This window comes from Pararge aegeria, chromosome 6 (assembly GCF_905163445.1).
Source record: "Pararge aegeria chromosome 6, ilParAegt1.1, whole genome shotgun sequence".
Classification (NCBI taxonomy): domain Eukaryota; kingdom Metazoa; phylum Arthropoda; class Insecta; order Lepidoptera; family Nymphalidae; genus Pararge; species Pararge aegeria.
The window spans coordinates 18,585,646-18,612,123 of NC_053185.1; the positions used below are offsets into that span (position 1 = coordinate 18,585,646).

A 26,478-nucleotide genomic window follows, 5' to 3' on the forward strand; every position below is an offset into this window, starting at 1 on the left:
AATACATTTTTATTCTAAAGTTGCCTCAAATGTTAGGCATAAGTACAGAATAAAATCGGACGCATAGAAAAACTGACTAAAATAAACAAACTGAACCAGATTATATACTCTTTGGTCTGGGGACAAAAAGGGTAGAACCTATAGACGTGAAGCTAAATTTAGTTTTAAAAGCTTTTAAAAAATTTAAGTGTCAAAAAAGTGCATTGATCGAGTTATTTTTATTTCAATTGCATTAATATTTAAAAAAAAATATAAAGTTTTTTACTTGTAGTAAACGTATTTTTATATTTAAATATCAAGACAATGATTTTGTGGATACCTCTGTCAGTAAATAATCAGTATGGGTGATCTTAGTGCTTCCGATTGTTCATGGAAGAAAATGGTGATAGCAAAATCTAACAACAAATGGTTTACCTCAATTAAAACGGAATCTGTAGAATCTTTATCTACAAATATGAATACGGCAAATTTTTCCATTGAAGAAGATCCATTTAACTTTACAATTAAAAAAGAAATTCCTGAGTGTGCTGAAAATAGCAGCGATGAAGACAGTGATGATACAGCTCCCATGGAAATAGTAGATACATTTCTAGCGCCGGAAAATAGAAAGCGGCGTATCAGCGTGGGGCCTAAGAATGAGACGCCGGAGGAAAGGGCTTCGAGGCTAGCTAAGATGTCAGCATATGCGGCAAAGCGGCTAGCGAATGAATCTCCGGCGCAGCGCGCTCAACGCCTAAAACGTATGTCCGAATATGCCGCCAAACGCCTAGCGCAAGAGACAAGTGAACAGCGAGCTAAACGCTTAGCACGGATGTCAGCCTACGCAGCCAAGAGGCTAGCGAGTGAATCTCCAGAGCAAAGGCAATTAAGATTGACCAGGATGTCCGCATATGCCGCTAGGAGGCAAGCCATGAAAAAAGATATGGCCTCCCCAAGGCGTATGAGTAATACTAGTGTGGATGTTAATATAAATACAGATTATGTATCTATAAGCATTGCAAAGCATAACCAAAGTTGAGATTGGTCACCCATAGTCATATGATCATCTTGATTTGTATGTTTATGGATAATAGTGCAGTAATAAAACTGTTTTAAATAATTTTTTAATATTTTAGGCACCTCGTGCACTAGATGCCTTTAACCAAACTTCTACTATAATAAGCAAAGTTAGGTGGGGCCTATAAGCTGTTTGGCGCTCAAGATTTTTGGAAATAGTGCTTTAACTCAGGGAGATACAAATAACTAGTATAATTTAATATTTGAATACCAGGAGCAAATGTGTTTTTTACATAAGAAAATAATAGTTGGCATGTTTTTGGTGATAAACAATTCAACTATTTGCTATAGCGAATGAACAACTTAACAAATTATTTGTAACCACTTGTTTTAACCAAAAGACCTTGAGCTTTTGAACCCCTCAGAATCCAATGTCCCAAGTAGGATTGTCGGGCTATGTACCTAAAAACCCACACAAATCTGTTATATTATGAAGGGCTTTGTGTATTGTGATTACCTATACCGATGGCTGCCAATTTTACTTTTTTCAAAATAGCAGTCATGGATGAAACACTTATTAATCAGTACAAAAAGGAAGATATTAAATCAAAAATGGTACAAATAAGACAAAATCTCATAGTTTCAGGTTTTTGAACTAAGCCTTATTACATAAAGATGAATTTAACCATTTATGCATTCCTGTCAATATTAAATGGACAATTAAACTTTTATTTACATTTTAAGTTAATACAGTGCTGTAATACCTTCATGTGATCTGTTTATTTTTTATTTGGTTTATGTTACCAACTAAAAGAAGTCAGAATGACTAGATTGCATTCTTTTGTTTGCGTTATTTTGTGCTTTATATGGCCGCCATAAGTTATAGTTGTGGCCACCTAGTGTGTGAGGGCCTTTAAAATAATTAGAATCTTAGAGTGTGTGTACAGAGATTTTTAAGATGTAAATAATTATTTTACCTGCAAGCAGCAATATATTTAACTTGTGTATCTTCCTTATACGGATATATTTAGGAATATAATGTGCGTTTAACAGTGCATATAATATTATTAAGAGCTTTTGCATTTTTAAGCAGCTAGTTAATTAAGCTTTTACTGAAATTATAATAAATTCATTTTTATAATCACTACATGTTTTTTTCTTCATCCTGGCAACCTGTGGCTAGTGCTATACACCTCTATATGTGGAGAGGCCCTATTGGGAATTTAGAATATCTAAATTGGCTCTTGACTGCAACTGTACCTGATTGTGTACAATTTATATCTCTGAGGCGCCCAGGTCGCCTAGTGCTTCAGGGAGTGTTGTTGAGGATCCAAGTTGTGCTGTACGTAGTTCTATCGTTCCATTGCATTGGAGCATTACCGTGTATCGTAATCTGTCTCCATGCATGCTCTGTGCCGAGGGCTGTCCGTTACACCTATAATAATGTGGTTTTAATTAATTTAAAAAAAAACGACTTTTAACATACGCTCAGAAACTAAAAAGCAAAAAATATTGTCACCTGGTTATGATTGTTATATATATTCCCTCGCGGACTTTATTGCAGGTATTAATGAGTACTTTAATCATGTAATACATACTTTTTATGTATCCTCAATACTTTTCTCAGTGCACGCGATATAATGAACTTTACTACTTTATTGTTGATTTTTAATAACAGTTCGACCGATTTCTAAGTAATCTAAATGGGACCACCTTGAAAGCATGCCCTTTAAAACAAAAAAAGAATTTTTCAAATTGGTTTATGCGTCTTCGAGTAATCAGGTAACATACATAAAAAAAAGATTCCGACGAATTCAGAACTTCCTCCTTTTTGAAGTCGGTTTAAAATAGAAAGGTGTTTATTTAGTGGGCAGTGCCCTGTTTTCATGTCTACAACTATCCTTAGTTTAACGCGGTTTGCTTAGAGCTATTTGGTTGTCAGTCGTGGGTTGAGGTCTGGTAGTGCCTCCTTCGTGTGTCTGCAATATTTTGTATTGATCCATAACTTCGAATGTGTTGGTTGCGTTCTTTATGGAGCTATGATTTGAATTCACTAAAGGGTATGGACCGACAAGTGGCGGTATAACCACTTCGAATTGGCTAGGCTGAACAAATGGTAGAGACCGGTGTTGGGGAGCAGGTGCGATCAGTCTAGCCCTGCGATGACAAACCGGCCTGCACAGCGTGGTCATTACCGGGCATAACATTAATGGGAAGGAGAAAGTGTATGGGTACAGTCAGTTCCGGTCATACATCAGTGATGTTGCCAGCCGCGGCGCTAGTTTGTCGGCAGCGTCGTTTTGTGTTGTGACCTCGTACCCATTTCAAGGTCGCTTTGATTTTGAAAGTAAAGCGTTTGGTACTGCTAGTCTTATTACTTACAACGTATGCTCAAAAATTTGCCTTCAACTTTCACCCTTCCACTTAAAAGCCCAAGTGCGGGCACAGTTAAAGACAAAAGAAAAAAAAAGTAAAGCTCTGAAGTCGGTTACCCATCCACATACCAACCTGAGTCAACACGGCTTTTTCACCGCAATAATTTATTGATTAGATGAGGAAAATCCTAACATCGTCAGCCAACATATTCATGGAATTACCTTAATCCGAATAATACAAGGCTACGTGGTAATGGCCAATTAAAATTAATTATAGTGAATCTCAAAGTAAATTTGAGAACCCTAATAAAATTTTTATGACTTAAACCACGTGTATGTGTGTGCGTAAGGCCGAAGTCCACAACGCTGGTCAAGTGCGGATTTGTAGGCTGCACAAGCCTTTCAGGACGTTACCGAGAACTCTCAGGCATAGAGATTTCCTTACTTTTACCGTTGAGACTTCTGACACTAATTGCACTCCTATATTAAAGTTTTCAATTTAGTTTATAGATTTTTGCATAACAGAATTGGCACCACTATTTAGCTCACCAAAAATGTCGTAATAAAACACATTTAATTAAATAACATATTTTATTTTAGTTATTTTAAATCTTTATAATTTTCAAACAATTTTTATACAATGTTGAATTTTTATACATTTGAGATTCAAATACAAGAGGAATGTTTTACATCAGTCTAATACAAAGAGTTGGTGTTTATAATACATGAACTCTAGATTTACTTTTACATTCTTACCATATCTATCTTATTCTCTTGGCCATAATAAATTGTGTCATAAATATAGACATTGACCTGTGTCAAAAGTAACGTCACAAAATACAGTTAAGATTATAATGCAATAGTAATCAGATTGTTTAAAGTGGCTTGTATATTGTGACAAATATATGATATTTTATTAGAATAAACATGTTTTACACTAAAGCTGCATTTTATTTTACAATTATTGATCATATAGTAGGTAAGTATAATAACAACTATAAATGGGCTGTAGTCAAATGAAAACTTATCTCTTGGCTAAACTGGAGGTCTAAAAGTACTACATTAAACTTTTCACATTGAATTATTATATAAATGTATCACTATTTTTACACATTTCTTGTAAAGAAATAAATATATTTGTGTTACTTTAACTACGACATAGTCGTTGATATACCTTCCATAACAACACTAGTTCAAATTCTGTTTTACCCACATCTATACATTCAACTAAATTAACCGGTCTAAAAGTAATACAATGTGTTTCTTGGAGCAGCTACTTTCAGATCCGTGAATTTAGTTTTGTGTACAACAGAATTCGGACCTGAAATGGATAAAGGTGATAATTTATATACAACAGCCTATTAGAACCTATTGGTTTGGCGCGGAGCGATGGCAATAGACCTGATGGTATGACGCTCATACCTTGGAGGCTTGGAAGGTCACTTCTGTGGGATGCAACTTGTGTTGATACCCTAGCTGCATCACACATCCAGGCCACCTCGTCAATGGTGGGTGCGGCTGCTACCAGTGCCGAGCAGGCCAAGAGGCTTAAATATGAAAACCTGGATAGCAGCTTCATTTTTGTGCCTTTTGGAGTAGAGACTTTGGGACCGTGGGGTCCGGAGGCAAGAGCCCTTTTCAAAGAATTATCGAAAAGTGTTATCGATTCTACCGGTGATCTAGAGCAGGCCAACGAATTAGTTTTGCCATCCAAAGGGGCAATGCTACCAGCATTTTAGGAACTATGCCTCGCTGCGGTGGTTTCTAGGACGTTTTAGATTTTATTTAGTTTTAAATAGTTTATTTTAGGTTATATTTATGAAACAATTATTTTAAAGAATTAAAGTGACTTCATTCCTTACAGCCTATTAAATATTGGGATATTTTTGACTGTGTGGGTAAGATATTAAATAAAATTTGTGCCGTATAAATTGGTTTTTATCTACAAACTTATTAAACAGCACAATTGTTTTTAACTAACACATCTTTGTATATCTTAAATATTACCTAACACCTCTATAGATATATCTTACTAAATAAATTTAATGGTACCAACTATGTTTTACACAAATCCTAAACAAAATAAATAAACTTACTACGATTTTTTTATTAATAATATACATAGATACTTCTAATATATATATAAACACCGAGCCACTAAAATCATTCATGTTCATCACACAAAAATTGTCCAGTTGTGGGAATCAAACCCACGGCCTTAGACACATAAAGCAGGGTTGTTGCCCACTTCGCCAATCGACCGATAATACATGCAATCTTTGTCAAAAAGAAAAAGGATGGCACTATTTTAATTTCTGTTAGTTTTTTTAAGAATATGATTTGTGTAAAACTCAAAAAGTGACATTATTTACTTAAACTTAACTTCTTTATTGATAAACGTGGTGTAGCTTTGGAGTGGGTAGTATAAACATGATTGATAGAAACCTGTAAGTTACGCAGTGTTTTGTCTTATTCTTTGAATTTCTAATTAATGAAGAAGAACAGAGAAAACATTGTTTAACTTATCACCAGCTTTAAATGCGAAAATATATTTGTTTGTTTGTATTTCCTTTACGCCCTAAGGTATACAAAGTTTGTTGGTAAGGCCTTTAATACTGTAAGTCTGTGACCTATATATCTGTCACGTTCTGATATTGGAAAGGTGTCAGTTGGAGTGGGACAAAACACTGCGTAACTATTCAGACGTTACGCCACGTTTATTAATAGTTATAGTGGTAAGCGATGATAACCTCACAACTTTCGTATATTTAAATACATTATATTATTTAATTCATCAGTTATGCTTATATATTATTACTAGAACAGAAAACAATTCTTGTAGAATGTGGGGATAGACTTAAACAATATTAATCTTTTTACTAAGGTTTAACATTTGTTCTATAGTCGGGCAAAGTTTCCCACTGTAAATAAAAGTTACAATATGCATTGCTTCTAGAGCTCAGATATCGTTTAGAGTGGTTGTAACAAAACATACCAATTATCAATTTTGAAGAATTTCTTTCCGGTAAGTCAAGAGTGTCGGTGGCACGTCGAGCCGCGACGTCGGAACGCGTTAGAAGGTGCCCTCGAAGTGGCTGAGCGTGGCGCCGCGCAGCAAAACGCGCGGCGCGTGGCGACGCTAGCACGGCGCGTCGGGTGGCGGCGCGCCTAGAAGTTGGCGCGTCGACGATGTCGAGCTGTACGAGTCGCCCGACGAGCGCACGCTCGACTGCGACAGCGGCGTGCCTGCGGCCGCGACATCATACTCAGATTCAAATTCAAAATTCAAAATTCAAAAATGAAAGAAAACCGTAAATGATTTTTTCCAATATGACAAAAAAACAACTGCGACATATGTATTTTATTTTGTCATTGAGCACAGTGGCGTGCATACATGGTATGCACTAAGCGGACCGATGATATAAAATGAGAAAATTCTCCAGTCCGAGCTATAAAAAACTTAAGGCTAGGCATTGTAAGAGTTGTAAAAAGCCTACATGTTTGTATAATTCGTACTGGAGATTTTCTTCGTTTTACATAATCTGCATACCCTCTATGCACGGCACTGATTGAACACGAATTTTCAATCAATGTTTCGGATTTTTTTTAATTTTTTTGACTTTATTATTACCGCTATCGTATTATTGTATTGTATTAAAATTGCATGTTTTTAAATTGATTCTATGTGTTAATTGCTACCAATGGTTTGTAATATTTGCACGCCAGCTAATGGCAATACACTGACTTCGTAATTGATATTTAAATGACATCTATGTAAACGTGTGTATTATGCAAATAAAGATCTATCTATCTAAAATTTATTCATGTAGACCTTATCACAGGCACTTATGAACCGTTCATACATTTAACATGTTACACCAATGTTAGTGATGGTCAGTGGCGTGCATAGAAGGTATGCACAGGGTATGCAGATGGTATAAAATTAAGAAAATCTCCAGTACAAGATATAAAAAACCTAAGGATAGGCATTGTAAGAGTTTTAAAAAGCCTACCCGTAAGTATTTATAACTAGTACTGGAGATTTCCTTCATTTTATATCATCTGCCACGCCACTGTGGCCAAGTAAAAACGGGCATTAATGAATAACTACGCCTCAATCGACATACAGTCCACACTCACCCGGTAGGGATGTGACGTGGTGCGGCAACGCCCATCGCTGAGGGGTGCACTCCCCAGCTCCGTTGTTCCCTACCTCCTGCAACAAACATATACATGACGTCAACTTCTACGCGTGTATTCATAACATCAACTTCTTGTTTGTGTTTGCGCGTGCGCGTGTGGGGATGTGCGCGTGTGTGTGTGTTGATTGTGTTTGCAGGCGCGCTTGTTTGTGTGTTGATCGTGTTAGCGCGCGCCTGCGTGTGTGTGTATGTGTGTGTGTGGATGTGTGTTGTAGTTGTGTTTGTAGGTTGTAGTTGTATTCTGTGGTGGTGTGCGTGTGTTGCTGTATGCGTGCGTGTTTATGTGTTGTAATTCAATTAATAAACGTATATACGCGTAGTATATAAATAAAAATAAATTGTGCGAGGTAGTAAACTTAGGTACAGTACACACGATCTACTTCAGACCAGACCAGACCAGAGTAATTGATGTCAAAAAAACTGTTGTTCATACACTCCGCAGCTTTATAACACTACTTATTTTGATATTACTAGAAGATCGTGCATTCTGTACAACAAAATACAATAAATATTTTTGATTAGTGAAACTAAATAAACATCTTTATAATAAAGCAAAACTACTACTAAAAATGCGTTCCTGATATCAGATAAGATTGTTTTCTCACTTATAAAGTGAAACTTAGCGGATAATTGAAAAAAAAATAGTAAGATCATAAGTGTGATATAGTATGTGTTTGCAATGTAAGTAAAAGTAGCGGCACGAAAGTCTAGCGGTCACCGTTATTGCGCATAAGTCGAAAATAAGGTATCATGGGGGAGTAATAGGGTCGCGGGTTGGGTGTGCGTATCGTTCGCAGGCGCTTATTGGCTCTCCAGTCGTATTCCGTCTCCCGTACCGATACGACACCCCGTGCACTTCGAGTGTACAGTCGCGTTCTGAATTGTATTGTTATTACTGTTAATTTTTGTTGTTGTTGTAATGAATGTTTTTATTTTTCTATTCCCCTTTTTTTTTAACTTTCTAAAAATTATAGCCTAGATAACAAGAAATCTCTGGAACTTGAAACTCTAAACTATAATAATTACAAACACATATACTCACACTCAAATATGCATTTACACTACAAACAAACACACACATTACCATTAAATAATATAATTTTCATTGGATAATAATCATTACTTTATTAAATAATGGCTAAATACTATTTATTAATTAAAGTAATGATTTTATTGCCTGCGCGACAGTACCCATGCGCAGCTATCCCCTCCACGTTTCGTTCAGCGCTAGACTTACTTGCCGCGACTTGTACGGCAAATGAAAATAAAATTTGTTTTTTGCCAAGCAACGTCACTACAATGTTCCCTCGTTCGTCGATTCAATCTCAGCCAATCAGGAACGCATTCTATAAACGGCCGAACATTAACGACAATTACCCGTAAATGATGAGTATAAAATACGAATAACGAACAGAATATGAAAACAATAAGCAATAAAAAAAAACACTAGCGGCTAATGACGTCACACCTACTTTGAAGCTCTGGCCCTTACACGCTTCTTTTCGAAGGGACTGTCCATTAAACTACATCACACGTTCAGGAAGCGAAAAGGTAGGAGTCGACTTTGGGCCATGTGATGCAAATAAATTAATATTTCAGTAAAACTAAACAACACGCTTTGTATAGAAAACTAAACTTATTTCTACCTTTAAGTTATTAGTTTATTTATATCAATTCTACCAATCCGCCAAGAAATTGTTTTTGGGGTTAATTTAGGAAAAAAAACGCTATGGGTTTGCAAACGGTATGTCGCTTGGCGGCACGTACCTAGCCACGGCCTGATGACAATTTTCTTTTTTTCCACTAAAACCCTTGACTGCAATCTCACCTGGTAGTAAGTTATTATGCAGTCTAAGATGGTAGCGGGTTAACCTGTTATTGAGTATGGTAGTCATATCGGTACCTACCCCTAATCGGTTTCCAAGCGACATCCCACAAGAACATCGCCTAGCCGCACGTCTTTGTCGGTAGGGTGGGAACTAACCACGATAAAAGACCGACACACGCATTGTACCTACGCTAAGCGACGCGAACCTAATAGAGTGACAGGTGTCACTTGATTTTAATTCTGTATCTGTTTTCTTTCAGCAAGAACCATGGCTGTGGCTAACTCATAAGCTATATAAGGGTTTCGGTTTCGCAGATAATTCTCAGAGTCAGTAAATAATCTACCTCTAAAGTCTGTGCAGTAATATTTCGGTATTTACTTACACGTTGCATACGAGAGTAGGAATATAGATGATATAAGCGTGACGTAATCAATGAATGATCCCGAAGCTTCAGGGCCAGTGCGTTACAACACATAAGACTTACAGATGGCGTCTTGGGCACGGTCAGTATCGTGGTGGCGGTGTCCTCCGGGGTGAAATAGTCCGAGTCGTCGGCCGGCGCGCCCTCCACCTCCCGCGACCCTTGACCCTCCTCCCCCTGCGACCTTGGCGGCCCTTCCACCCCACCCGCTGCGTGCGGACCAACAAACAGCAACGATACTAACGACACTATACTATCTCTATACAGTTAACAGTTTACCCTGACAGATTTCGGCCACGGTGGTCAATCTACAGAGATATTTTCCAACTACGCGGGAGATATTATTAGTTTATAAACACAGGTGCACTCTCTGTTCTCTCTTTCTCATAGTATGATTACAGCTTTTCACGACCGGAAGGAGATCAGGTGCTCTGCGAGGAACGGGGATGAATTACTGCCGATTTAAAACTCCGAGCTTGTACTAAGGATATTATCAGTATAGAAAAACCCAATACTATTAATTGGCCCAATCCGGGGGGCGAGCAATCACAAATTGTGGAATCATAGAGTATCAAGCAAGAGTACTTAGGCTTACAGTAAAAAGGATTTACCTGCCAATCAAAAATAAATCAATCAATGTGCTTCGGCGTGACAGATACACGCTAATGCAACTGATAATGATGGGCAAAGTTGCTGGAAAGAGACGCCATCGGTCGAAAGTCTTGGTTGCGCAACATTAGAGAGTGGACTGGGATCGCGAGTGCCGCCCAGCTGTTTAGCCTCGCGAGAGAAAATGAAAATTATCAAAAACTGACTGCCAATCTTCACTAGTTGGAGTTGGAGAGGCACCTAAAGAAGAAGAATAAAAAATACTATATATTCATCTCCCTATAGTACTGCCTAAAAATTTGTATCGATTCAATTGTGTTTAACTGCGTAGAACCGAATGTATAAAGATTATTCTCCCAACTCTCTCTTCATCTTCACAAAAGTCAAATTAAATTGTTCACATGATCACATAGTGTCGTTATATCGTGGTAACCTTATATCTAACGAGTTTGGATGTATAAAACATCCTTAAGGAGACTACACCACGTACTAGGGCACCATAACTAATACTCGATTTATATAAACTATTTTAATTCATAGTAATTTATAATTCAGTTTCTTGAAAAAGTAACCTTAAAAAAAAGTTATCAAGCGCTAATTTTAGATACTTGAAATCACATTTACACGTGTATATTTGTTTACGTGCGTGCAAATTATTGGTTTATAATTTATGCATTATGCAGTGTCGCCACCTTTTTCTTTATGAAAACTTTGCACAGCTATTTATTTGAGAGTATTGATGCCGTAATACAGTTGTGAAATAAAATAAACAGTAAGCTTAAATAGAATCCGCGCCAAAAGCAGGAAAAACTGCACATTGCAATTTATAATATCGTCAATCTACATACTCCACATCAAACAGATCCACCGAAATGTAATCTCTACCCCCGTTTCGCTTCGACACCGGATCATCTTCAGGAGTTGTTGACTTTAGAATGAATAAATTCTTACAATCATTGTAAACTCAATATCCTCTGACTTTAAATACTAAATTCAGAAAACAACGCCTGCATCTCAAATCATCATCATCAGTATATGAACCCATTAACGGCCAACTACAGGGCACGGGTCTCCTCCCAAGAAGGGTTTCATACCGTAGTACACCACGCTAGCCCAGTGTGGATAATTTGACTCCTCACACCTTTCAGAACATTATCGAAACTGTCCAGCATTCAAATTTACACACGATGACTTCCTTCACCGTTGAAGCAAGTGATATTTAAATTAATTAAAACGCACATAACTTAGAAAAGTTGGCGGTGCGTGCTGGGATCCGAACTCGGCCCCCCGAAAGTGAAGTCGAGCTCTACCCACTGGGCTATCCCCGCATCTCTAATACTCAATCATTGTCAAGCTCTGGTAGCAGTGGCGTGCATAGAGGGTATGCACAGTTATATCTCCAGTACTAGTTATAAATACTTAAGGGTAGGCTTTTTATAACTCTTACAATGCTTCTCTATACTCGTAACTCTTACTGCAGATTTCCTATCTTATCTTATCTCTTATCTATCTTATCTTAACAGCTTTGTACGCGGCCAACAATCTAACCCATAGTGTAATCTCCTTAACAATATATAACCGAAAGCCACACCACTACGTAGACAATACGAAATCCTTATTCCTACACACGCATAAGTTATTTTAATAAAAAGTTCTATATACTAAATCATTATAGAATGCGAATAATTTAACGATATTTGTAATTTGAATTAATGTATATAACTATACAGTGCAAATTATTGGCATTATATGTCAAGTAGGTTCGAAGCTGGGGAATCCCTCAAGCTGTAATAACTGCAAATGGCACACATTTTGTGTCAGCCGGATAATGTCCTAGGAACGTGCACTAAGCTCGATCTATTATTTATACAATTGACTATTTTTAATGTTGATGATCTAATCGATACACCTAATTAATTAAATATTATTGTTTTTCATTACATAAGCTTTAATGTTAATAACGTTTTGATATCAAAGGCTTGCTTACAGAGATGGGGATGGTCGGGCTCGTCTGTGTCGGTATCATCGATGTGCGCAAGAGGTGAGCCGCGCAGTTCAGCACCAGTTCCACAGCCGGTCATCCCAGCGCCCTTCACAATCTGCAGTTCATACAATTGATTAAAATTAGGGCGGCTTCGGCCATGGGTAGCTAGCACCCTACCAACAAAGACGCGGCGCCAGAGGTTTAGCGTTCCACTACTAATTCATCACCATCATCGTCATCATATAAACCCATTACCGGCCCACTTCAAGGCACGGGTCTCCTCCCACAATGAGGAGGGGTTAAGGCCGCAGTCCACCACGCTGGCCCAGTGCGGATTGGTGGACTCAACACACCTTTGAGAACATTATGTAGAACTCTCAGGAATGCAGGTTTCCTCACGATGTTTTCCTTCACCGTTGAAGCAAGTGATATTTTATTTACTTAGAAAAGTTACAAGCTCGAGCTCTCACACAATGCGCTATCACCGCATCGAAATTTCTTATTTGTATTTATAGAATAATATTATAACGAATTAATATACATTTGCATGAGAAAATTTATTATTTAATAATCATTTATTTATTTATTCATAATACACACCAGTAATTAAATGTAACTACATTCATAAAAAAAACTATATGTGCGAATTGACTATTGAACATCAACCACATAAGGATGCCACCACACACGGCGTCTCGCTGTTCTGTGGTAGAACGAGGACGGAGGAACAAGATTATGAAGTTCTTCAGCGCACTCACTGAAGTATATCCGGTTAAAAAACTTGTTTTCACTGCTGCTAGAGTAGGAAGTTAAACTTACTCCGTTAGCGAGTGGTGTTAGCAGAGGCGACCGTCGCTCCGCATCGCTGTCGGGCTCGCCTTCCGTCTCTGGAGCCTCGTTCGCCTCTTCAGCGATCGGCGTGCTTTCCTCATCGAACTCCTCCGATCGCTGCTCGGAGTTTAGCGAAGTCTGAAAACAATTTTAACATGTAGAAAATTAAAAAAAAAAAAAACAACTCATCCCATATAGTGTTAGTACCTGACTTAAAACACTATGTTTAGCGAAGTCTGATAAAAAATATTTCAGACTACTAGATACTAACACTATATGGGCCGAGCCCATATAGTATCCACTAACGTTAGGTGATGGTGACAACTACATTCGTTAACTTAAAACTAAAGCTAGGAGAGTTCCTAGAGGCCAGAGCCTAGGAGACCACAACAAACTTAGCCAGGTTTTTTTTTCGTTATAACCATCACAAGTCGAATTAATATTTAGCTATTAGGTTTTTATCACACAGGTAATCCCTAATATTATAATAGGATTTTTCTATAAGCTTACGTTTTATATAAACTTTGAACTTATTGAGAGACATCTCAAGGATTTCGTCTGGTAATCTGTAAATATAAAATCAATGCCACTTTTCGTTGTAATTTTAAAACTCAAGAATAGGCTCACCTATCCAAACCAAATTTTTAAGCTTTGATCGGACTGTTTAGTAGATGGTTTATGTGAAGTTTGCACAAAATCGGACGAGCGGTTTTTAATTTATAATATTTTTTGTAACAAATGAATGAATGAATGAATACACTTTTATTGTACACCACATAAACATAACAAATTAAAAGTAAAAATTTAACAAAAGGTATACAATTTGGCGGCCTTATCGCTACATAGCGATCTCTTCCAGGCAGCCAAAGGCGTTAAAAACAGCTCAAGAAGAGAGGTAGGTGGTGCATTTAACTGTACTGTGTTGCAAATAAACATGCATAAACCTATATATACAAATATAATATGTACATATAACAAACTTACAATAAAATATATAGATAGTGATAATAATTAATATATACCTATATAATTAATATCAATAATAAATAAATATATACAATATTGTCAAACCACAAATAAAACAGAAGGGCAATAGGCAAGTTAAAGATCCGCAGATGCAGACAAAAAATGATCTTTGACAAGTTTTTTAAAAATGGTAATAGACTGTGCCTCTCGGATTTCAAGAGGCAAGGCATTCCAAAGCTTAACAGCCTGAACAGTGAATGAATTCAATAAATGGCGGATCATTTTGTTAATGTGGAATTGAAACGTTTTTCAGTGTTGACAGTACCAGCATGTTGTAATGTCATTCATGCGGTAATTTCATTTCGGACGTGCTTCGATTAAAGCAAATTGTTTTTAATTTTATTTATTATTTTTTATACGATTGGTGGACTGCACAAACCACTCAGGCATGCGGGTTTCCTCGCGATACTTCAAATTATATACAATGACCCTTAAATGACTTTTATCTTATCGGACCCACCTTGGAAAGTTTGTCAACGGCATTGATACTGTTTCTGGTGTACAGTAAGGGACTGGCAGCCTTCTCCTCCGCGCGTTTAGCTTCTTCCTCGCGCGCCAACAGCACCGACATGCGGAACTGGGAATTATGACATTTTTTGTTTTTTTATTCACAATACACACATCGCCATCTAGCACCAAAGTAAACGTAGCTTGTTAGTTAGAAAGTCTTTATTGCACATACAGAAAATAAAACAAATTAAACAAGACAAAAGGTAAATAAATATATATGCGCAAAGGCGGCCTTATCGCTTGAAGTGATCTCCTCCAGACAACCTTTGGTTGGTGAAGCATGTTTAGTACGGGAAACGGGATAGTGCAACATTCAATTTAAAAATAAATAATTGATATACATTACATATTCTTTACATACTATATATAATATACAGATAAATCATATATATGAGTATATATATATATACATAAATCATTACATATTTACTACATGATGGATAGGGAATGGTCTTGTGATAGGGAAACTAAAATTACTGATAAATGTTTTATGAATAATATACCTAATATACTTATAATATACAGATAAACACCCGGATACTGAAAAACAATCATGTTCATCACACAAACATTGTCTAATAATGGAATCGAACCCCCAGCATTGGACTCAGAAAGCAGGGTTGCTGACCACTCCGCCAATCGACCGACATTCAGAGCTTAAGAAATGCATTAAAATAGGTATAGCTTTTTTTTTATTCCATTAATAGTTAGCTGGTGGTAAGTGATAATGCCGTATAAGATGGTAGTGGGCTAACCTTTTAGGGAGTATGGTAGCCATGCCCCTAATCGGTTACTACGCGACATCGCACAGGAACACTAAATCGCTTAGCGGCACGTCTTTGTCGGACTTGGCAAAGTATCAACTCAATTACTCAATTACTTCGGGGCACGGGTTTCCTCTAAGAATGAGCGGGGTTTGGGACGTAGTCCACCAAGTGGCACACAATTCTATGGTTGACTTCATATAATTATTTCTGTACATTTATTTTAGTAGAAAACAAGGATTACAGGAATTTTCACTGAAAATAAAAGTCATAAACAAAATTTGAATTAAGAAAAAAGACGATTTTTAAGGTGTAATGCCAGTTTTCACTAACGACTAACAAGGCAATGCTTAATTTAGGAATACCTAATCTAAGAAGATTCCAACTCTTATTATAACTTAACTTGTCTATGATTCTTGTCTCAAGATGTCCTATTTTGTGTTTGTATTCTCATATTTTTGGTTTATTGTATGTAATTACGGTTGTTAAAAAAATATTTAGTTTTTTTATTTGTCAGTTTACGAGTTCCCTAAACATTACGCACCGGCGCATCGGTGTCACAACTTTATATACGGCTCCTTTCGTCGTTAGTCATTATCTAAGAGTTGGTGAAACGTTTTTTTCCTCGATGCGTCACCTAAATCATTAGGCATCCAAATTAAGAGTTTCCTAGGTTTAGTGAAAACGAGCATTACAGTCCGATTCATACTCTATGATGCGCAGAGTTCACTATTGTAGAGTTGACTACATGGTTCGGTACTACACTCGCAGCTAACTTGCGCTATGACACAAAGTTTGACCCGGACTGTCGCTTTAGTAAGTACCTCCGGAGTGATGGGGTGGTGCGGCGCCTGCGCGGGCGCGCGGTCCCGCTTGCGACTTCCGCTGCTGCCAAGACTGGTGGAAGAACTACGCTCCAAGTTGCAGCGGTTCAGCACTTCCGCTGCCTGTTAATGAAGCACGGGCCCACATTCATGTATTGTACATTGCATTAATATTTGATTTATTTTAAAGAAAAACATCGTTGAAAATAGACGATTGGAATTTTTTTATTTAACTCCAGGATTCAAACTCTTTCCGACTCTGTGATTTAGGGGAGTCCCGTCGATCAAGCGTAACTCTTGCCGTGCTTAAAGGACTAACATACTGGTGTTGTTTACTACTTTTTATGTTGCTGCTGTTCGAAAGTATCCTTTCCGCTTTCTCCCATAGAACAAAATTGTATTTTTATTTCGACATTTTGTGGGGAGAACGCCATAGAATCCCCTATAAGCTTTAACCTTCAAAGACGCACTCCAGGAAATTGGATTGGGGAGACAGGGGCTTTATGATCGAAGATAAAACAATTAGTAGTAACTAATAAGAATACACCCATATGTTTTGTGAGTACGTAGTGAGACAATTTGTTTGTATACTCATTGAGAGTAGCGGCGCGCAAGCTAGCGTTCGGGTAAAGGGTACTATAACCACAATTCCGAGTTGACTGAGTATGAACTTCTGATACCATATGGTTCAGCTTACCTGTGAAGCGGTGTCAGTATCAGGGCTGGCGATAGCAGGTGCAGCGGGCGGAGGTCTGACTCGTGCAGGCGGAGGGCCGTTCAACGCCTCGATCAGAGACACCGGTTCATAGCCCGCCGGGATGTTCTCCATGCTGCCCTGTGGACAAAACACGATGGATTATGAAATTTATTATGGATATTAATTTATTCTAAACCACCACCATCCACCAGGTGGTGGATTAGAATAACCAAAAAAATACTTTTGCTGTGAAACATCTATAGGCGGAGGGTAAAACTGTTTTTTGGCGTAACGACACAGGCCGTGGCGACGCATCTTCACGCTATATGATTGAAATTTTTGTATTTCGCATGTAACAATAAAAATGAATTTTAATTTTGTAATAAAACAGTCATTATTAACCGAATTACAAAAAGGAGTGGTTTGTGGTTTTTTTGTTGTGTTTGTGGAACAAATTTGTAATGCTTTATCTTTCATTTTGCAATATCTGCAATAAGTTACAGAAAACAATTTCGATTTTTTTATAAATTTAAAATGCATATAAAAATTTTCGGAACCGTCAGGATTTGAACCTACGACTCTCTGGCAATTGCGGCCTGACCGCTTTCTCCAATTAAGCTACGGCTCTCCTACCGTCGATGCCGAAATTAGTATATGCCTTTCACATCAGTCTTATAGCGACTGTAGCCAAACCTGTGTTACGTCGGGCGGGCTGGCAACTGTATATTGTATGCAACTGTGGATAATAAGATATTAAAACACCAATGTAATATTATTGCGAACCGACATTCGCTCAATAGCCCTAATTATACAACAGTTGCATAAATAACTATTACGTTCCTAACTTGTTGAGGAATCAAAAACAAAAGGAAACATTATCAAACGCGACAGTCTGCGGTCTTACGTGGGGCGGGCTGGCAACTGTATATTGTATGCAACTGCTTATAGTTACATATTGAAATACTAATGTGATACTATTACGAACCAAAATTTGCTTTTCAATACCCATAATTATACAACAGTTGCATAAATAACTATTACGATTCTAACTTGTAGTGAAATAAAAAACAAAAAAAAACATATGCAACTGTTGTATAATGATGGGTTCAATACCCATCATTATACAACAGTTGCATAAATAACTATTACGATTCTAACTTGAGTAGAATAAAAACAATATAATTTTAAAAATAATGAAACGCGACAGTCTGCGGTCTTACGTCGGGCGGGCTGGCCAAAATTCGCTTTATAATGATGGGTATTGAACCCATCATTATACAACAGTTGCATAAATAACTATTACGATTCTAACTTGTAGTAGAAACAAAACAATATAAAAAATATATATATCAAACGCGACAGTCTGCGGTCTTACGTCGGGCGGGCTGGCCAAAATTCGCTTTATAATGATGGGTATTGAACCCATCATTATACAACAGTTGCATAAATAACTATTACGATTCTAACTTGTAGTAGAAACAAAACAATATAAAAAATATATATATCAAACGCGACAGTCTGCGGTCTTACGTCGGGCGGGCTGGCCAAAATTCGCTTTATAATGATGGGTATTGAACCCATCATTATACAACAGTTGCATAAATAACTATTACGATTCTAACTTGTAGTAGAAACAAAACAATATAAAAAATATATATATCAAACGCGACAGTCTGCGGTCTTACGTCGGGCGGGCTGGCGGCGGGCGCGGCGGCGTCGGCCAGGCGGCGAAGCGCGCGGATCTGCAGTAGTGCGCGGAAGGGCGCGCGGCAGATGGGACAGTTGTTGGCCTGGTAGCGCAGCGAGTCGGCGCACGAGTTGCACAGGCACAGGTGGCGGCACGGCAGGATCAGCGTGTCGCGCACGTCGCACATGCAAATCACGCACTCCGAGCCGCCGTCCTCAGTCTCCTCGTCCGCGCTGGGCTGGTGCACCAATAACGGCCATTTAGTGGTAGCACAGCTTTTGTGACAGAGCTCCTTTTTTTTTTTTTTTTTAATACAATATAGAGAAATAAATGTATTGCTCACTGTTCACACATAGAAAATAAATACAGACAGTATTGTCGTAGTATGTTTTTTTATTTTAGTAGTATTTTATACCGCTGTTAATTATATTAACATAAGGCCAACGTAAACTTAACGGGTGTATGATAAGAGCCGGAGCTGGATATAGTGTTTTTTTTTTTTACTTCATCTGATTATGGTAATCTATACCTTTCGGTATGTTAGTGATGGGTCCGTTTTATGAAGTTCCTGGATAAACAAAAATAAATAAATAAATATACTACGACAATACACACATCGCCATCAAGCCCCAAAGTAAGCGTAGCTTGTGTTATGGGTGCTAATAAGACTGTGTTACGCAGCTGACTCGTCATGTCCGCACAATATCAGCTTGCTGCGTGATTCGCCGCTTTGCTATACTAGTGGCCTTCCCTCACTCTTTGGGAACGGACATCATTTGTAACTAATTCATTATTCCTACTTTATATTATTAGAATTTAAATGTAAACCAATATTAAATATATAGACATATACCACAAAAGAAGTTTATTACCTAATACCACGCTTCGCGAGAGCTACCAAATATATTTATGAAAAATAAACATCAATACTCATAATATACAGATAAACGCCCAGACTCTGAAAAATAATAACGTTCATCACACAAACATTCTCCAGTTGTGGGAATCGAACCCACAGCCTTGCACTCAGAAAGCAGGGTCGCTGCCCACTGCAAAAGCATTCAAAACAGCGATTATAACCAGTCGGGCGAACAATAGCATTAATAAATAAGCATAAAACATCTAAATATAATCACAATGTAGAAACAATATTATATATATATATATATACATATTATAATATAATTATTAAAAATGTAGGAAAAGGTAAAGTGAACTAGTAACTATTAATATGTGTTTTTTTTTTTTTTAATTCCATGATTTATGAGACCATTGTAAAACAAGATATAAAATGAAGAAAATCTCTAGTACGAGTTATAAATACTGCTATTATCTATATATAAAAGAGAATGTGTGTGGGTATGTTCCGTATAGGCTCCGAAGCGGCTGGACCGATTTCAATTAAACTTTCAGGGAATCTCCGGATTGACCTGGCGAGTAATCCTGTGAAGTTTGGTGACGAGCGGAGCACTCCTATTTTTGAACTGTCAAATACATGTTAGGTGTATATGGCTGTAGATAATGATCTTCACCCGCTCGTGAAGAGAATAGAAGAGAATGAATACGGAGAGAAATAAATGATTTAATATATTATGAGAATTAAATTAAAAATTTAATGATGTAAGTTTATTGTTTAAATAAAATAAAGCAATATCTAGCCCGGCGAAGCGTGCTGGGTACGCTAGTATATAATAAAGCTTCTTATAACTCTGACAAAGCCTATCCTAAAGTTTTTTATTACCGGCTAAGTTTGTTGTGGGCTTCTTCTTAGACCAGGGCGGGTTTGGAACCCTCATAGCCTTAGTTTTAAGTTGACGAATGTAGTTATCGCCATCAACTTACTTCTGTGTTATATTATACATGTTATGTACACATAAAAAGTGCCATATATGTGCCTATTTGAATAAAGAAATATTTGACTTTGACTATAACTCGTACTGGAGATTTTCTTCACTTTATATTATCTAAATACTCTGCGCCCTACCCTCTATGCAAACCACTGCAAGGTGGGCCGGTAATGGGTTGACATGATGATGATCTACAATTGGGTTTTAGATTTTTTTTTTTTTTGTGATTAATGGAAAGATCATATATAAGTTTTATAACAAAACTATTTTTTTTGTTTTTTTCGCAATAATTCTAAAGTTATTTCAAAATAAAAATTAATTTTTGAATCCAGTACCGAAGACGCGCCGACAGCTTCTGAACAAACCCGAGCGCGTGTGACGTCATAATGTTAGTTTTCACTCATTGCAGTTGATGTAGAAACAATAAGTACAGTGTTTTGATGTATTTAATTTTGTTGTCATTGTTAAATATTTAAATTTATATTAAAAATGTCGAACCTCGAAAGTTATCGTTCTTGTTTTGTACCATTATGTACTAATACTACAAAAACAACTCCTGACAAAATGTTTTTAAATGTTCCCCAAGATGAAAAACGTCGAAATAAATGGTTTCAAGCAGTGCACCGTGATAATCCCTTTTATCATAATTTATCAGACTTTGCCTTCATAAATCCTTTATCACACATAGCTAATCGGAACCAACTAACAACTCGTTTTTTAGCAATAAATTTTCAATATTTTTGTCTAGTCACGTATAAGCCGTAAACGCCGTACTGTTATTAAATAGCTACAACATTATGACGTCACAACTATGGTGACCAATCATGGCGCGTTTATAGTCATGTGTTTTTTTTTAAATTTGATCAATTTTTAATTGTTTATAATTTATTGTAATTTTTTTTTTTTTAAGTTTTTTACATCAAATATCAATATTATTAAAGACAAAGTTTTAAAATACATAAAAAAAATCAATAATTTTTTTTTTAAAACCCCTATTACCTTAGAGTCGAGGTTCTTATTCTCGATGCCGTATATCTCCTGCAGCAGGTAGCACAGTCCGTCCACGAACAGCTTCTGTTTGAGCGCCTTGAGCACGTACATGCCGTCAGAGTGCTTCTCCACCACCGCTATGGTTGTGTGCGACTGCCTTATTTCTGCAACCAATGCTTACTGTTATTTTCTTCATCATCAGCTTATTTCTGATGGCCGGCAGCGACCCTGCTTTCTGAGTCCAAGGCTGTAGTTGGGTTCGATTCCCACAACTGGAAAATGTTTGTATGATGAACATGAATGTTTCTCAGTGTCTGGGTGTTTATCTGTATATTATAAATATTTATTTATATTAATCATACAAATATTCATCAGTCATCCTAGTACCCATAATACAAGCTACGCTTACTTTGGCGCTAGATGGCGATGTGTGTATGGTCGTAGTATATTTATTTATATATTTATTTATTAAATTTCCAATTTTTGAAGTAAAAAAAAACGACAAAGAGTAGACGAACAGACCTCCTCTCTCCAGTGGCTTAAATACAGGGTATGCACAGAGTAAGCACAAATTCGTTATCGGTATGCGTTATAAGATTAATAAAAAACCTACCCTAATGTTTGTATAACTCGTACTGGAGTATTTCTCCTGGTACTGGGCTCACCTGTTAGGTTAGGAAGTAGTAGTAGTATGACAGTTATGTTAAAAACCCATGCCATCAGTTTCGAGGCGACATCGCTTACAATAACGTCTTTGTCGGTACGTTGGTAACTAGCCGTGGCCAAAGCCGTGAGGTACTGAATGTTTGATTACCAAATCTCGATGACGCTACACTTCAAGAGTTTCGTAAGTTACACAGATCTAATAAAATTTTTAGAACACAAGAGCTGTTATTGCGACTTAACTATGATAATTACTCGCTGTCTTTTTTGTAGGTACTACAATAATAAGTACTTTAGTAATCATGCAGTACCAACATCATTTTTCATGTATCACTAGTCGTTTTCTAAGCGCACGCCAAGTAATGAATTTTATGGGCAAAACTTTGAACTACTATGTTTTACAGTATAGCATTTTTCTTGAAGATTTCCAATACAAAAAAAAAAGAAAAATACTTTTACTTCGTATTACTTCGTATTAAGCTTTATTTTAGTTTCGTGCTGTCATACATGTTACACTATTTTCATTTACTTATTTAAAAGTATGTAATACAAGTAGGTATTTTTCAAGTGGAAAGGGTTTCCGCGTATTATTGGATAATACGCAGAAAACACTTGCGGCTGTGCATTACGTTAGTCAAAATTTGTTAGACATACCATCTTGCCCTTCATCCACAACGCAATAAATAGCAATCGGTATTATCTCTCTATCAGCGTTGTATGCTAGGTCTTCTTCAGGGTATTTCGAGGGGTCAAATACGTGTAATATCTGACAGAACTGTTGGTTGGCGCCCTTCTTGTAGTGGTAGGTTTGAGACGTCATCGTCGGATCACGAGGATAGTATCTATAAAACAAATTATTAAAGTTATAGATACTTCTTTAGCGGCGTTAAGAAAAAATCATGGGAGCGAAATGATACGATGTAACAAAATGCCCGCGAATTACACGATTTTATCAGAATGAAGGCAGTGCGGAAACCGAGTGAGAGGGGAATACATTCCAGGCCAGCTCTCTTTTTACAATGCGCGCGCCGTCACAAAAAACTGACACCCTGAAGTAAGCTATAGTCGACATTTTAGTTCTTCAAAAAAAGCTTTGACAGTGTAAACTCTCAATTGTAAAAGTCCGCGTGCTCATGTGATGATGTGCGGACTCGGTGATTTATAGTGTTTTTTATATGTTACAAAGAGCCTTAGTAATTACTACAACTACGTAGCTTAGCACTTTACGAAGGTACGTTACAGAATTGCAGTGAAGCAGAACTGCATGTCACTGCTCGGCCTTCAGGCGTTAATTACCGCTTTACCTCTATAAATCTTAGTAAGTCGCTTCATTTATACTTCATTCATTTTGTTGTTACACCCTGTGCCGTCTTTATAATATTTATAAAGACGGCACAGGGTGTAACAACAAAATTCACATGAGTTTATGTTTTCCACCTTTTCAATTGAACTTTTTACTTAGTACTTTTAAATTAAAAACATAAATTAATTAAAAAAGTGTTAAGATAAGAGGGTATTTTATAAAATCTTGCGTCTCTGTATTCCATGTTCTTGAGTATCCAGTGCCCCACCCAAGTTTACAAGATATACATCTAATTTATAATATTAGTAAGGATGTATGGATAGGTGAACAACAGAATTTTATTGTGTATAATATTAATACATTATGTACAATAGAAACTGGGAAGCAAACTTACACAACTCCAGTCGGTGTGACTTCTTCCGTGCAGAAATAAAACACAGTGATGGCACAGCGGGCATCACAATCAAACGTGAACTCAATATTATAATATGTGCCTTTGCCATTACAGTCCAAAGTCTTTATGACTCCATCACCAATTTTGTTGTTCTCCGTTATTTTGCCAACTGGTTCAGGGCAACGCACAAATCTCAAAGACTCCTTGCGTATGTTGATGAGACTTCTTAATGTTTTTGTTGGCTCGTTAGACTGTGGTGGTGGGTATGGAAACTGCAAACCAATCAATAAAATATGTTTTCAATTCAATGTAGTGTAGGTTATACTGGATTTTCCTGCATTGATTTTTGTAACATATAATTCTCAGTACACAATGTAGAGCAGCCAATCCATCAGCCATAGTTATTAGCATTTCCCAGTCTGTCTTTAAGTTTGAAGATTGTTGAATTTTTTAACATATATTATGTTGTGCCTACTCCATAAAATGTGTGACAAATACAAGAAGAACCATTTAAAGAGATTATTATACCATAATAATCTCTAATCATTTTATTAACTATTAAATTTATATAAAACATAAGCTTAGAGAAAAGTCCTATAATAATATTAAGGATTACTTAAACAATAAAAAAGATTGGGTGTAAATTGCTTCTTAGCTTCATAGCTAAGTAAATTTACTGTGATATAGTGATAACAAAAAAAAAATTAAGATTAAAAAAAAAAAAAAAGCTGAGTTTGTTGTGGGCTCTTCTTAGACTGTGGTGCGTTTGGAACCCTCGTAGCTTTAGGTTTAAGTTGGCGAACAGAGTTATCACCATCCCCTTACAATTATGTAAACATGTATGTATGAAGACTTAATAAGTGCCTGTGACAGGCCTACATGAATAAAGAAATTTTGAATTTGAATTTAAATTTGAATAACCAGGTTCCATATAATGTGACTCAAAATAACCACATATTTTACTACTACATATTGTTAATAAAAGTAACTCACTGGTGTAGGTCTGCTGCCAAGAAAATTTAGATCAGCGTTTTCACCAAATAAATAGGCCTCTGGTTGGGGAGTGTCAAACCTCTCCCCTCCCATGATAAAATGACTTCCAAAGTAGTTCCCTAAAACAGAAAATAAACTCAATTAGTACAACCAAATTCTATTAATACTTATGCTATAAATTAACCAGCAGTCATTATGCATATCCCTCAATGTCTTTGGCATGCACCTCTAACTTTTAAGAAATATGCGTGTTTAAGCAATAACTTGCTTTAAGAGTGAAGGAAATGAGGAAACAATCATGCCTGAGTATTCAGCGCAATGTTTTCATAGACATATGGAGAATAGGCATCTAAGCTTTGATTTTGACTTACTTTTGACCAGCATAGTAGACTACAGCCTAAACCATTCACATTCTGACAGAAGACCTGTGCCCTGCTGTGGGCTGGTAATGGCTTGACAATGTAGATAAAACAAATAGGAATTTATATTAAGATTTCCTACATATAAGTCTTCACTGGATCAGTGTATACCTTTGCATGTACACTCTAAAAGGAATGTGGCTATAAACTATTTAATTACCTCTGTGATTAGCACCACTGATACACAAGAACTGTAATCAGTTCAAGAAGCAAACAAAATCATTCTCACTAGCTTAATTTTCTACATCGCTTATTGTACTCAAAACTGCTTGGAATTGAGAAACAAGTAATTACTTTACTGTCTTAGACTTGAACAAAATAGTGCAAGAAAAAACAAATTAATGGATACAAATAGTCAATAGAGGTCGTACGAACCCGATCTCGGTGGGTACTTGTAGGCATGATTGGAAACTACGTCTGCTTCTTCCACACCAGCGTGTTGCCTGCTGGCCAGTGCACCCATTTTTAACTACAGTCACAATGTTTATGTTGTAGAGAACTTAGTTTTAAGGAAAATATTTATTTGAAACTACGCTAAAATATCTAGTTTTGTAGGTATCGATTGATTAACTCATTGATTTTATGAAAAATGACAGCTGATGTTATGACAGCGTCATGGTGACAGTTGACACCACAGAGTGCTTGAGCTGAGACTTTGAGTGGACACACCTTCAATATAGCTAAACTACGATATTAACATATTAAATTAATGGCTAAAGTAAGCTAAACTATACAACGCAGTCATTGGTCTCACGCACACACAGGGTCATTTAGGTAGGTACGCTATTTCAATCAGAGACCCATTCGGCGACTCTGCATATATCAAAATTAATAAGCAAAAATATCAGGCTAATCCGCGCGGCCAAAATACCATTCGGAAGCTGTCTTAGAATGCTATAGCATGTTTTCAGGGTGGTAAAGATTACGTCGGTGTGGTTAGCGTGATTAATTCCTTAGAATATTTCAAAAACTATCTTGCTGATCCTCGCGGTGTACATTTAGAAATTTGTAAATTTCAGAAGCTCAGCCAGAAAGCTATGGTGTGACCCAAAATCAGGAAAGGTTAGATGGGTGTGGTTGGAGTAATTATATTGTTTCGATTATCTCAAAAACT

At 36.9% G+C, this 26,478-nt stretch overlaps 2 protein-coding genes across 3 annotated transcripts; one reads left to right on the forward strand and one right to left on the reverse strand.

Moving 5' to 3' along the window:
• The first annotated feature begins 188 nt into the window (after positions 1 to 188).
• On the forward strand, positions 189 to 2,143 carry LOC120624692 (zinc finger protein 821-like). The gene has a single exon (XM_039891368.1). It carries the CDS (start codon positions 341 to 343, stop codon positions 1,016 to 1,018), a length of 678 nt encoding a protein of 225 aa, XP_039747302.1. The 5' UTR covers positions 189 to 340; the 3' UTR covers positions 1,019 to 2,143.
• A 3,399-nt stretch (positions 2,144 to 5,542) lies between these two features.
• Positions 5,543 to 25,952, reverse strand: LOC120624556 (E3 ubiquitin-protein ligase MGRN1). Of its 2 annotated transcripts, XM_039891185.1 has the most exons (14): positions 25,740 to 25,952; positions 24,946 to 25,064; positions 23,953 to 24,224; positions 22,910 to 23,097; positions 21,602 to 21,756; positions 18,754 to 18,993; positions 17,069 to 17,206; positions 16,372 to 16,494; positions 14,734 to 14,850; positions 13,236 to 13,385; positions 12,420 to 12,531; positions 9,887 to 10,032; positions 7,512 to 7,587; positions 5,543 to 6,617 (listed from the first exon to the last, which is right to left on the reverse strand). In XM_039891185.1, the coding sequence occupies exons 1-14, from the start codon at positions 25,825 to 25,827 to the stop codon at positions 6,511 to 6,513; spliced, it is 2,031 nt and encodes a 676-aa protein (XP_039747119.1). In that variant the 5' UTR covers positions 25,828 to 25,952; the 3' UTR covers positions 5,543 to 6,510. The 2 variants fall into 2 exon arrangements, 1 of the variants encoding a protein (XP_039747119.1); XR_005658771.1 differs by lacking the exon at positions 9,887 to 10,032 and having other exon boundaries at positions 6,599 to 6,617.
• Between the last annotated feature and the right edge of the window lie 526 nt (positions 25,953 to 26,478).